Source organism: Astyanax mexicanus, chromosome 10 (assembly GCF_023375975.1).
Source record: "Astyanax mexicanus isolate ESR-SI-001 chromosome 10, AstMex3_surface, whole genome shotgun sequence".
Lineage (NCBI taxonomy): Eukaryota > Metazoa > Chordata > Actinopteri > Characiformes > Acestrorhamphidae > Astyanax > Astyanax mexicanus.
Window position 1 is genome coordinate 3890671 of NC_064417.1, and position 14050 is coordinate 3904720.

Consider the following 14050-nt stretch of genomic DNA (forward strand, 5'->3'; position numbering starts at 1 on the left):
AACATAATGTTATGGCTGTCTTGAGTTTTCAATAAGTTCTACAACTCTTATTTTTCTGTGATAGAGTGATCGGAACACATACATGTTTGTCACAAAAAACAGTCATAAAATTTGGTTCTTTCATAAATTTATTATGGGTCTGCTGAAAATGTCACCAAATCTGCTGGGTCAAAAATATACATACAGCAACATTAGTATTTGGTTACATGTCCCTTGGCCATTTTCACGGCAACTAGGCGCTTTTGGTAGCCATCCACAAGCTCCTGGCAAGCTTCAGGTCGAATGTTTGACCACTCTTCTTGACAGAATTGGTGCAGTTCAGCTAAATGTGATGGTTTTCTTGCATGAACCCGTTTCTTTAGCACTGTCCACATGTTCTCAATGGGGTTTAAGTCAGGACTTTGGGAAGGCCATTCTAAAACCTTAATTCTAGCCTGGTTTAGCCATTCCTTTACCACTTTTGATGTGTGTTTTGGGTCATTGTCTTGTTGGAACACCCAACTGCGCCCAAGACCCAACCTTCGGGCTGATGGTTTTAAGTTTTCCTGCAGAATTTGGAGGTAATCCTCCTTCTTCATTATCCCATTTACTTTCTGCAAAGAACCAGTTCCACTGGCAGCAAAACATCCCCAGAGCATAATACTACCACCACCATGCTTGACAGTAGGCATGGTGTTCCTGGGATTAAAGGCCTCACCTTTTCTCCTCCAAACATATTGCTGGGTGTTGTGGCCAAACAGCTCAATTTTTGTTTCGTCTGACCAGAGAACTTTCCTCCAGAAGGTTTTATCTTTGTCCATGTGATCAGCAGCAAACTTCAGCCGAGTCTTAAGGTGCCTTTTCTGGAGCAAGGGCTTCTTTCTTGCACGGCAGCCTCTCAGTCCATGGCGATGTAAAACACGCTTGACTGTGGAGACTGACACCTGTGTTCCATCAGCTTCCAAATCCTTGCAGACCTGCTTCTTGGTGATTCTTGGTTGACTCTTGACCATCCTGACCAATCTCCTCTCGGCAGCATGTGATAGCTTGCGTTTTCTTCCTGATCGTGGCAGTGACACAACTGTTCCATGCACTTTATACTTGCGTATAATTGTCTGCACAGTTGCTCTTGGGACCTGTAGCTGCTTTGAAATGGCTCCAAGTGACTTCCCTGACTTGTTCAAGTCAATAATTCGCTTTTTCAGATCCACACTGAGTTCCTTTGACTTTCCCATTGTAGCTTTTGTAGCTGAGTCTAATCACTGGGTCAAATGAGCCCTATTTAAATGGGCTCATGAGAAGTCAACAGCTGTAGTCAATCAGAATCACTTACAAGAAGTGAAGAGGCCATGACATGAAGCTAATTTGATTGACACAACTCGCTACATCACCAAAATTGACAAATTTTGTTGCTGTATGTATATTTTTGACCCAGCAGATTTGGTGACATTTTCAGCAGACCCATAATAAATTTATGAAAGAACCAAATTTTATGACTGTTTTTTGTGACAAACATGTATGTGTTCCGATCACTCTATCACAGAAAAATAAGAGTTGTAGAACTTATTGAAAACTCAAGACAGCCATAACATTATGTTTTTTTAAAAGTGTATGTAAACTTTTGACCACAACTGTACATTACACTAGCCAGCCATAACATAATAATTACCTTTTTGTTTCTGCTTTCCTTGTAGATGAATATTCTAATAATTTTCTATTAATGATAAAGTGAAATAACTTTGCTTTCTTTCAAGCACATAAAAATAATGTAACAATAATAATAATATATTAAAATGCAGGATTCATTATGGATCGTTACAGATACTTTACTTACTTTAACAGTACCAAGTAATCAAATCCTGTATAGAACAAAAAGATGCATCAAGATGCATTGATAATCATTTTTTTATAATTGCATCGCAGAACCTCTAAATCAGGGGTGTCCAAACTACGGCCCGCGGGCCATTTGCGGGCCGTTTCCTTTTTTGGAGTGGCCCGCGAGGTATTTTAGAAATAGAATGAAAGTTGGCCCGCTGTTAAGCAGTTTTTTATAATGTGAGAATCAAAGTTTGAACGCTAGGTGTCAGAAACGGGCCAAAGAGTCAGAGAGGGTGCGCATTTCTAGTGCAGAAAAACAGGGCAAAGAGTCTAAAAGCGGAGAGAGTGCGCATTTCTAGCGCGGAAAAACAGGGCAAAGAGTCTAAAAGCGGAGAGAGTGCACATTTCTAGTGCAGAAAAACAGGGCAAAAGAGTTTAAAAGTGGAGAGAGTGTGCATTTCTAGCGCATAAAAATGGGGCAAAGAGTCTAAAAGCAGAGAGAGTGCACATTTCTAGCGCAGAAAAACGGGGCAAAAGAGTCTAAAAGCGGAGAGAGTGCGCATTTCTAGCGCATAAAAATGGGGCAAAGAGTCTAAAAGCGGAGAGAGTGCGCATTTCTAGCGCAGAAAACCGGGCCAAAGAGTCTAAAAGCGGAGAGAGTGCGCATTTCTAGCGCAGAAAAACGGGGCAAAGAGTCTAAAAGCGGAGAGAGTGCGCATTTCTAGCGCATAAAAATGGGGCAAAGAGTCTAAAAGCGGAGAGAGTGCACATTTCTAGCGCATAAAAATGGGGCAAAGAGTCTAGAAGCGGAGAGAGTGCGCATTTCTAGCGCAGAAAACCGGGCCAAAGAGTCTAAAAGCGGAGAGAGTGTGCATTTCTAGCGCAGTAAAATGGGCCAAAGAGTCTAAAAGCGAAGAGAGTGCTCATTTCTACCGCAGAAAAATGGGGCAAAGAGTCTAAAAGCAGAGAGGGTGCGCATTTCTAGTGCAAAAAAAAATGGGCCAAAGAGTCTAAAAGCGGAGAGAGTGCGCATTTCTAGCACAAAAAAACGGGCCAAAGAGTCTAAAAGTTGCCGTAATTAAGGAGTTTTATATTAAGAGACATCATGAAATTATATATAATTATATTAATATCAATTTGAAAAATTTTAGTTTACACAACACTGTCAAAGATAAAGATAGTAAGTCAAGTAAAATGGGGTATAAATGAAATAATCAGGAAAAAAGTATTATTTAAAGTGGTAAATTTCATTACTTGTTTTATTACAGAGTCTGTGGCCCGTGACTTCAAATATATTTCTCCTTCTGGCCTCCAACAAAAAAAGTTTGGACACCCCTGATCTAAATCATAATCCAATCCAATCGAAATCCTAAGATGCCTAGAAATTTCCATTCTAATCACAATAAGCATGAGAGCAAACTTCTCCGAAAGAGAGAGAAAACCTTCCAGAAAAGACAAAGAGCAATAAAGAGTCATCATTCCGTCTTCATTCCTGTGTGAAAACAGCGGGTAAAACTTATTTCTTTACATAACAGGCATTTTACTCTCAGCCTGCTCCACTTTCCTCAGAGAGAAAGCCTCATAACAAATAGGTTAGAGAAATGCCTCTACTTCCTATGTGCCCTCTCCCCAAAGCTCATTAAGGCCGCGGTTGTGCTTACATGAATGCACAAGCACATCCATTATGTAAAAGATAGATGATGTGTGTCACTATCTGTGCAAAGTGGGTAAAAATAAACCCCGGTCCCTTCAGCATTGGAGTATTTTTCATCAATGTATGACATTTGTGAGCAGAAATATATGAGGGAAATGTCAAAGTACAGCGTTATTCTACCCCCCCTACTCTTCTTCTTCCTTCTCCCAAAAAACTGTTAACGTTTCACTAATAGAAACCCAACAAGCAGCTAAAGCACCTCCGTACAGCACAGACGCAGCGATGAAAAAGTAATACGTTCTCTGGCTTACATGTGATGTAGTAGTCTTTGTTCTTTTTGAACTCCAGGCCCATGTAGTTGGGGCTGAACTCCTGGAACTTGATGGTGAATTTGATGTCTTTCTCAGGCTTATTGCAGGTGACCAGCACGTACGGGTCCAGGACCGTGCTGCACGACTCCGCCTGCTCCTTCTTCACCAGGTACAGCTTGTAGTACTCGTACAGCTGGCTGGCATCGGCCTTGGGACAGATTATATCCATCTTGTCTCCAATATCAGGATAGATCACAAGACCTTTACCACTCTGGAACCTGGATTACAGAAGAGAGAGAAAGAGAAAGAGAGAGAGAGGAACATTTTAATCCCAATCTGTCAATTTAAGCTCTTTTCCAGGAAGCGTCTCATTCAAGCAGCAGTGCTGAGAAAAGAGAAAGAAGCACAACCAAGAACAGATAAAACAGAACCGTCGCTAGATATCGCTAAACTTTAACAGATTATAGATATTTTACATCTATTAAAGCAAACTTTTATATTGTTTTTTTCAACGTCTTACATAACTGTACATATCATGTAATGTGAATCTGGCAATTCTGCACTTTTACTGTGTCAAAATTTCAGAAAAAAAAGATAAGATGCTTGGTTAATTGTTTTTTTCACATAGTTTGAGTGAAAGTTTAAAGTAAAGTTGCCATTCTAGAGATTTTTCATGACAGCAACAATATACTTCACAGGAGAGTGATAAAACTTACGTAACTTTCAACAGAAGTCAATGAAAAGAGATCTTTCAGGTCATTTTGAAGAATTTCTATTGGTTCATTCTTCAAAAAAAAATTACACAGTGTAAGGGATAGGTTATGTGTTCAAATTATGTAGTAAACTAAAAACCTATAAAAAAGGAGATACTTGTTTTTTACTGGACAGTAAAGATAGACATACAGCTGTATAAGTGTTAATATACTGTACTTATCATGGATATAAATGTTACTGGAATTACTCTTTGTATAAAAAGGCTAACATTAAACCAAGGCATTAACTTAAACATATCACAAAGTTCTGGGCAGTACTTAAAAGCAGGGTGAAGAGCAGAAAACTAGAGGTGTAAAAATAGTTTGAATATGTATCGGTATCTGACAAATTTCTTTAAAAAAACGCAGTATTTCACCTCAGTCAAACCTGAGAACTTGAACAGATTGGATCAAAACTCAAATATTTGTAGAATGTGTAAAACTAACATGCCTCACTGAGAAAGCAGAGTAAAAACATTTAACGCCACTAACTGGATATCCCTCTCAAGAGTTCATCATTTACCCTAGTAATTTATAATGAGTATCATAGCATAGCAAACACTACTAACCATGCTGAATGTATCATTTTAACACTAATATTACGGTTCCCCCACCCCAAAAATGAATTGATCACAAAATTATTTGTTCTTTTCATTCATCATTAAAAAAATAATAAAAACCGTAAAACAAAAAACATATTGAACTAATTGTGTTTGTATAAAGTTTTTAACTAAGACTTTTTACTGGTTACAACTGTTACACCCCACCTCACCCCAGGGTAAGCGGCAACATTTCCAATTCAATGGGAATCAAACTGTTTGGAAACAGCAAACACTGGAAGCAAAGTTTATTTTTTTATTTGTGGCAAGCATGTGTATTTTGCTGTACAAACCTACACCTATTTTTATTATTTCACCATTATTTAGGAAGAAGCTAAATTGTTACATTGTCTGCTACCTGTCAAAAACACAAAATGACTACAATTGCTGAATGCATTTAGAAGACAAAAGAAATATAAATGCCATCATCAAAAAAAAGCCCTTGATACAGACACTTTCAGTGAAGAGTCCTGCAGAATAATGCATCTACCTGTAGTTTTACTGAGCGGGGAAGTGGTGTCAGGGGACTTATTCCACTAAACATGGCATTTATTCATTTTCTGCCCCATTTTTTTTCTGCTACTATAGTGAAATAAGCTCTTGGTTACAAGTATGTACAAGTACTTTATGCACTTTTATTTGTTCGCTTTGCTTCAATGCTATTTCTCTATAAGCCAACCTGAGGACTGAGGGCTTTTCTGTTCAGGGATTTTTTAGTGTATACACTAGGCCCTCTGCTAATCCCTCGTGCCTTACCTTTCACAATTCTGACAATAACATCGGATGAGTAAATAACAGAGTGTTTCCCATGTGTTGGTTTATTTGGGGCACAAGGGGGAGGGTGCTTTGAAGCTACACTGTTCGCCTGACAGAGAGCAAAAGCCCCCTCTGATATAAAAGAGCTGATGCAAGCTGTTTTGATTTGGTACAGACACGGAGAATCATTGTTGTGGACTTCTGGTGAGCTTAAAATGTCAAGAGGGTTCAGCATGGCTGTCCTATTTCCCCGAGCGATTAACCCAGACGGGCTTAAATCAGCCGACATCAGTCCAGTTTGAATCACTTTGCAAGTATTTCAATCAGCACCAAAACAATGTGTAACTAAAGTTATTTTGATGTATTATAATTTTTGGCTTACAATGAAAAAAATAAAATAAATCCAGGGTGCTTAACCCTTTAATGTCTGTACTAAAAAAAATGGAATATTTTTTGTATAATAAAATTTTTTTAGCCCCCAGTTTTTAAAATATATTGACAGCTTTCTCAAACATGTCAGATGCACTTTGTGGTAAAATTAGTAGGCAGATTTTAAATATATAAATAAACACATATATATATATATATATATATATATATATATATATATATATATATAAATAAATAAATCAAATGCATTTGTATAAAGGTTACATAAACCCATTCATCCAAACCTGAAAACAATCCACATGTGTTTGATTATTTATGGTTTATGGATGAGAATTGAAAGGGCATGCTATTGAAAGACAAAGCAGACTGTAGTGGATTTTTTTTCAATCTAGCATACTGACTGTTGATTGGTAGAGATGGCACAAAACAAGTTCATCTTCTTAAAATTTTATACAATTTCAGAAGTTCAGAAATCAATATTTGGTGGAATAACCCTGGTTGTTTTTTTAATCACAGTTTTAATCATGCATCTTGGCATCATGTCCTCCTCCACCAGTCTTACACACTGCTTTTGGATAACTTTATGCTGCTTTACTCCTGGTGCTAAAAGTTCAAGCAGTTCAGCTTGGTGGTTTGATGGCTTGTGATCATCCATCTTTCTCTTGATTATATTCCTGAGGTTTTCAATTTGGTAAAATCAAAGAAACTCATTTCTCGTTTTTAAGTGGTCTCTTTTTTTTTCCAGCGCTGTATATTTATGCATAGTCTAATGACCACACAGAGAAAGACGAGAGAGAGTGGGATATAGTGAATTGGGAATTAGGTCTCTTACAAACTAGTCTGGCCTACACAATCTGCAATCTGTGCTCTCATCATTTTTTTTTTTTTTTTTTTTTGCATTTGTCCATCTGATGTGAGCATGTTGCGTGCAGTCTGGATTTGTCCAAATTGACCCAGATTAATTCTGGCCGGCACAAAATGTGGCATTATCAGCTGAATATGTTCAACAGGCTGCCGCCGCCGCCGCTGACTGACTGACTTACACAGCACTGTCATTCGCAGCTCTCCAGCTGTGTGAAATCAAGATGTAAAAGAGTCAGGATGTTAATGAACTCTCCATGAAAATTACCATTACGGGATTAGGCCTTTCGGCAATCATAGTCCTTTTCCCTTTCGCACTGGAATGGGGTCCTCGAGGAGGGGAGAAAAAAAAAACGAAATCCCACTGCAAATTATGTGGTGAAAGAAATGGCAGATATGAGCAATATCCCATCAGGCAAGAATAACCGCTCACAAATGGAGGACCGTTGGTTCACGTCCATTGTCTGGTGCTTAGGGGGGCCTTTAATTCAAAGAGATAAGAGGAACTAGGCATCCTTTGTCCTAACCTCTCCAGCTATTTGCCTAGTTTTCACTTGCGAGCCCATTTATGCCCAAGAAGACAAGGCCTCAATCTTCCTCTAATTGGATTTACAAGATGCACCAGTGAGGCATAAACAAGTTCCCATGGCAACATTGAGCTTTGTTGCTGACCACCCCGCCCACTCTGCTGTCCCTCGCTCCCTCTCTCTCTCTCTTTTTTTTCTCCCTTCTTTTTCCTCCTATGGGCACGAATGCACTCTTTAAATTTCACAACACACGACTTAAGCCTTTTCACACTCCGTAACTGAGCTCAACATAAAGGGGAATGAAGACAGATTGAACTTCTTAAGCACCTTTATTAGAAAGAATGGGAGCTAGTCACCGGACTCTAGTTGGACTCGTCTAACTGCATTTAGACTTATGGAAGACTTAAACTGGAAGTGGAAGAGCTATAAGGCGGGCGATATGAGCGCACACAACCACACGTTAAACTCACTAACTCCCAAAAACTGCTGTTCAAGAACTGAGCAAATAAGCTCAATAATAATAAGCTACCTTTTGATTAATTTTCCCAATAAATCATCTCTTTGCATCCGAGCGCACAGCTCCTGTTTCCCAGGCCTTTGTTAAGTGTTAAGCATAATGAGGTTTTGGCTCAGCTTGAAGGCTGGAAGCACCGTCGCAGATGTGTGAGCTAACTGCTAGAAAAGAAATAGGGCAGCAATTAGTGTTTACCCCCATTTTAAAAGCCCTCATCTTGGCAACAGTAATCTCAGTTAGCATCCAAAATAGGAAGCTGAAGTGAACCGCAGAGAGCGTGCCACGCTCTTTCCTACTGTTTCCATACCTTTCTGCAGAGTTTACAGCTGCCCGGATTTAGCTGGGTGACACGCCACAGATGGGCCGTAAGGGAGCTAATACAGCACGTCAGCTGAGGAAAAGCAGCGTAAAGTTAAACATTCTCCTCTAGTTAATCACTTATTACAGCTCTGTTAATGTCCAACTGACTAAGTCAGTAATTATTGCTATTGCTATAACAGAGGATGATGGGGAGGTGGGGGGGTTGATTCTTGATTCTTGTCCAAAGAATCAAGTCCAAATAACTGGTTTATGAGTAGGAGAGAACAACTAAAAGAGTGTCTGAAAGTTAGAAAGTTGGTAAGGAAGTCAATAAATCAGAATAAGTGTAATAAATCAGTCTTGAATCTACAGTCATTTGCAAAAAAGAATAAAGCTATGTATTTGCTAATGATCATTCTATAAAATTCTCTACATAGAAATATTGGCTTTAATTAACATTAATTAGTTGGACTGATAATGCAGGTATATTCCTTTTTATAAGATAGCTTCAGTAAAAGTAAACTAAAAGGAAAAACTGGTTTTGTAACTGTATTTACTGGGTGAGTTGGTGTGGACACGAAAAACAGCTCTCATGAACACAGACAGCTTTGTTTAGATGTGTTGATCTACTGGACTTGAATGTCAAACACAGCTGTTTTTGTGTGGTCTGTTTTATCAGGATTGATTATAGTGTGATAAATGACACAGAAACCAATTAATATGCCTCTGAAATGCTACAAAGTTACCTATAACTAACGTTTTTTTTTTTTTTTTTGCATTTTACATTTTAAATTTAAGGCATTTGTCTAATTCTCTTATTCAGAGCGACTTACAAGGGTGTTCCTATTACAGAGGTGGGCCGATGTAGTGTTAGGAGTCTTGCCCAAGGACTCTTATTGGTTTAGCCCAGTATGGTCACCCAGTCTCCCACATGAAAAGGTAGCTTACAGGCAGGTGAGGGTGTTGTCCACTGTGCCACACCAACAAGGGCCTTATTTTGGCCATGTTGAGAGTTTTAACAGTTTTAACAACTGTAAAACTTGAGAGCAAAAAAAAGAAATTGTGAGCATATTAACTCTTGAGCTTAATTTTTTACCTTTTGAAGTGTTTTTTTTCTTCTCAAATTCACAATTTCCCTCACAGGATATGTGCATTGGGAGCGGGGTCAGAGTCACCCTCAGCAAATGCTATTGGCTGATAACTACATGTGATATGGCACACCCCTATTCAAAGCCTTCAATTTGGGCGTTGTATATAAAATTAACTGTTTGTTTAGATCATATAACCCACATATCTACTGCATATTAACACTTTGCCATAAAGGATTTGTTTGTGTTGATTCTTCATTGTCTCAGCCTTTATTTAATCACTTGGGTTAAAACAGTATCTTCAAGGGCAATGCTAATGCTCTGTTAATACATCACTGACACTGACTACTTTTAAGATTTTTAATAAATCATTGTGTATAATGTGAAATACTTCATTTTACTGACACATTTTCTTTCTCAAAGTGGTTGAAAAGTCACTTTCTCTGTAATAAATCGTGAAATTATATTTAAACCGTAAAACAAACTTCAAACTTCATCTCTTGTCTTGTGAAAGATAAATTTGCTTTAAAGCAAGTCTTTAAAGTCTTGATCAGAAGTTTCTGTGCAAATATCCAAAGGAAATGTCATTGTCTTTTTTGGTCTCGTCGCTCGCAAGGCACCAGAAAGGAGGGGGTGGTGAAGAAAAAAAAAAAAAAAAAAAAGAAGGATCTCTCTGTGAGAACCCCAGCGTTTAGTCCTCCACAACTCCCCTTCAATCCACATTCCAAGAAAGAATATAGGCACATGATTTGGCAACCCCCCATCCCCCCTCACCTCCCACACCAACACTCCAGCACAGCCCCAAACACCCCTGAGCTACAAAAGGACGGTGGGGTGCTGGAATAAGCAAGAGAGCCAGACTAGGCCTGCCCCTGCCCCTCAAACGCCGCCATTCATATCTCCCTGTGCAAGCCCCTCGCTGGCAATGAGGTAAGGCAAGATTCAAATCCTGTTTTGAGAGGCTACACAACCCGCTGGCAAAGCGCTCTGCTGAATGACAAAGCCCATACAAGGCAGACTGCTGCCAAATTGATTTCTCTGACAGAAAAGCAACCTGAACAGAACATATATCAATTAAAATGAATGATTTGGGCTACTTGTGTATTGTAGTGTGCTAAAAAACAGTGATTTTTCAACTATTTGTATTAATTTCACCTAAAAGAACCACCTAAAATGAACTAAATGAACTATATAGCCCTAAAATAATTTCACAATATTTCATGGTATTTTCGTGATGACAAAAGATGAATTAAAAAATATATATGTATATTTAAAAAATACACTACTGCAACAAAATGAAACAACACAACGAATACAAGAATTTTATCAGATTTGTAACAGAAGTCAATAATCCAGATTATCATGATACTAATAGATACTAATAGCCCTCCAAATATCTCCATATATCCAGGATTAAAGTAAAATAAATGATTCTGGACAGATATAATCTGTCTCTAGTAAATATATAATGGGAAATGAGAACAATGTGGATTTTTTTTTTGTTGCTAAAAAACAGCAAAAAAGTAGCACCCTGATGTGATAATTAGGTATTTAGGGGTGGGTGATATGGCACCATATTTCAGGGTAAAATATCGCTCACAATATTTAAAAATGTTGCCGATATTATTGCATACGATACGATATGGCACACACCTACTGGACTATATATTTGTTCCAGAAATTATTGCAAAAAAGGATATTATTTTTATGTTGTTTGAGTGTGTGTGTGTGTGTGTGTGTGTGGCAAGCGTGCGGGAGGAGGGTCACTCTGAATTACGGGACCCCAAATGGGAGTTTAAACTGAGAGAAAAACACATCGTCCTTAACCGTGAATTTGAATTAATCGATAGAATCGATTAAGCCTGCATAAAACTTGTTCAGTGCAATTACACATTGTCACCAGAGAGGTCTCTAAATTCCCAAACTTTAAAATACCAAAACTTGCACACTGACTCTTTAATCATTGTTTAAGAGACATACCATATATATACCATATATATATATATATATATATATATATATATATATATATATATTTTTTTTTTTTTTAATTTATTTTTTCAATGCCACAGTCCATTCTCTGTGTATGGGCTGAGGCGCCATTATTGAATCCCTGCTCATGGCATGACTGGCTAAAATTATTTATTGAGGTCATGCCCATATACTGTATTTTACAATAAATAAATCAGTAGCATAATTATCCCGACAGGCCTAGTAGTTCATATGTGTTTCATTTCCACACATAACTTAAACCTACTTTAAATATGACTGCTAATGCAGGATCCTTCGCATTAACCAGTTATCTGATTAGCCAGCTCTGAATGTGTGTCATTGTAGTTTCATGCCTGGAGCCTGCAGTGAGCGTTTATCAGCACTGTTGTCCGAGGCCAAAATACCCCACGGAAATGCTTCAACACAGCTCAGCTCTGTGCTGAGTCGTCTTCTCTGCGTACGAGAATGTAAATGAGAACAGCATGTTCACGTTTTTGTCAATCAGTGCAGCGCAGCGAAATCTAAACAGCGCTGAGAAGCAGGCCGACGCTGGAGAGGCAGAGAGATCTCAGATGTTGGGAGAGAGTGTGTGTTTTGGGAGCAAAAACAGGCCCTGTTTGAAAAGAAATCCCGTTCTGTGCCCCCTCGGATTACTGAAGCGCTCGGCGTGTCATGGAGAGAGTATTAGGCAGGGTGAATCTACATTCGCAACTACTTTGAAGCAGATTACGGGCGATGCAGCTATTGCCTCGCAGCTTCATCTGTCCCTACTTACCGGCCCCTTTTCTTGCTTCAGAGAAGAAGAAAAGCCTCGCTGTATTTCTGAGTGCACACAGAAGAAGCTGCGTTCTTAAGCTTTTAGGCTCCAAAAGCTGAGATTGCACAGAAAAGTAGTTAGAATGAGAGCGAATAGGCAAAGCAGATTCTGTTGCATAAAGTTTATTCCTGTAAAGTCTGTTTACTCACTGTATCCATAGGCTTTTATTGAGTTTGTAATGTATCCTCAAAATTGGTAAAAGGAATATTTTTTTTGCAGTTTTCTTGCAATAAGAAACCAGATAATGATTCATTTAGGGAGCTTTTACGTTGGCCCTGTCTGGTCCAGAAAACCTTTGGGATTTTCATTTTGGTCCAAACCAAAATAGCTACTTTAAAAGTTGCTCTGCACAAAAAAAAATAAAAAACATTTGTTCAGACAAAAAAAATGGGTCATATGGGTCAGGATTAGGGCTGCACGATATATCGTTTAAGCATGGTCTTCGCAATGTGTGCATGCGCAATAGTCACATGTGATGCGATAGGGCGTGCAATGTCACTTAATGCAATTAAATCAAATATGTCATGTTGCAATGTTTTAATTCTTGACACTAGAAGCAGATACAAAGCTCTGTCTCTGTGTCTGTGTGAGTGACAGGCTGCTGCTGCCTGAGAAGTGCAAGGGTGAGGGTGGGGGGGAGGGTGCAGGAGTAAACATGAGGTAACCGCATGGCGTGCATCCACATGGTTGGGTACGTGTTTGTAAATGTAAGCATGTGTAGAAAGCTGTGCACCTCAATCCAGCACAGTTTTGCAGTGCTGATATTTCCAGTTACAGCTGAATTCACACTTTTAATCCCAGAAAACTTATTTATCCTTTAAAAAGCCATTTAAATGCCTAATTAAAGGGTCGATTACTGTTGTTTTGCTGTTTTCCTCGGGTTTTGAGAGCTCGGCACCGACTCAGCTCTTGATTGTTTCGGACGCGAGACAGTGCATGGGTGGAGGTGGGGCTGGTAAAATCATGGGCCCTGCATTGTTTATTATCGCGATATATATTGTCAAAAAAAATAATTTGCAATATCGCCATCAATTAAACAAGAGAAGAAGAAAAAGAATGAATCTGAGGATAATCTGTTATTCTTGTTCTGTTGCATTATAAAAAAAAAACTTGTTTAACTGAAGACAGGAAAGCAGAATTTGGCCCAACACCTTAAAAGGCAACTTGAAACCAACTTAACAAACTGACAACTGTCCAACATCCATCTTTCTATCAACCAATCAATGTCTATGCCAAAGTATAGAGAGATGTAGCCCACTAAAATGATGATTCTTTATGTACTTTCTAAACCTAATATAAAACCAAAAAGAACAAGACCAAATGTTAAATGTTAAAGTTTAAAGTTAAAAAATGAACCTTGGTTAAGACACGTAGGTTTTTAACTAACTGATTGCTGTTGAATTGTGATTGGTGTTAGGGTGACCTCTATCCTGAAAAAACAAAAATAAAAGCTGTTTAAATTATGTTTTAGGCGGCAAAGCCTGTCAAACTCTGTAGAGTCACGCGACTTTTTTTTTTGCACAAAAGACAAATGGCCTTTAACAAAGCAACGCGCAGTTTGCACGTGTTAAGTTTGCGAATGTACCCCGATGACTGGGTAATGGACGTGAAACGCACTAACAGAAGCTTCTGTTTGACCTCCTGTCCAAAGCCTGTAAGATATCAGCGAGGAATGAAGATGTCAGTGACAAG

General features: G+C 38.6%; 1 protein-coding gene across 1 annotated transcript in view; it reads right to left on the minus strand.

Moving 5' to 3' along the window:
• Window positions 1–14050, minus strand: part of LOC103034681 (ephrin-B1) — an 83590-nt gene that overhangs the window by 48866 nt on the left and 20674 nt on the right. The window contains exon 2 of the mRNA XM_022683756.2: window positions 3763–4040. Coding sequence (XP_022539477.2) covers window positions 3763–4040 — 278 coding nt within the window. The remainder of the gene's footprint in view (window positions 1–3762; window positions 4041–14050) is intronic.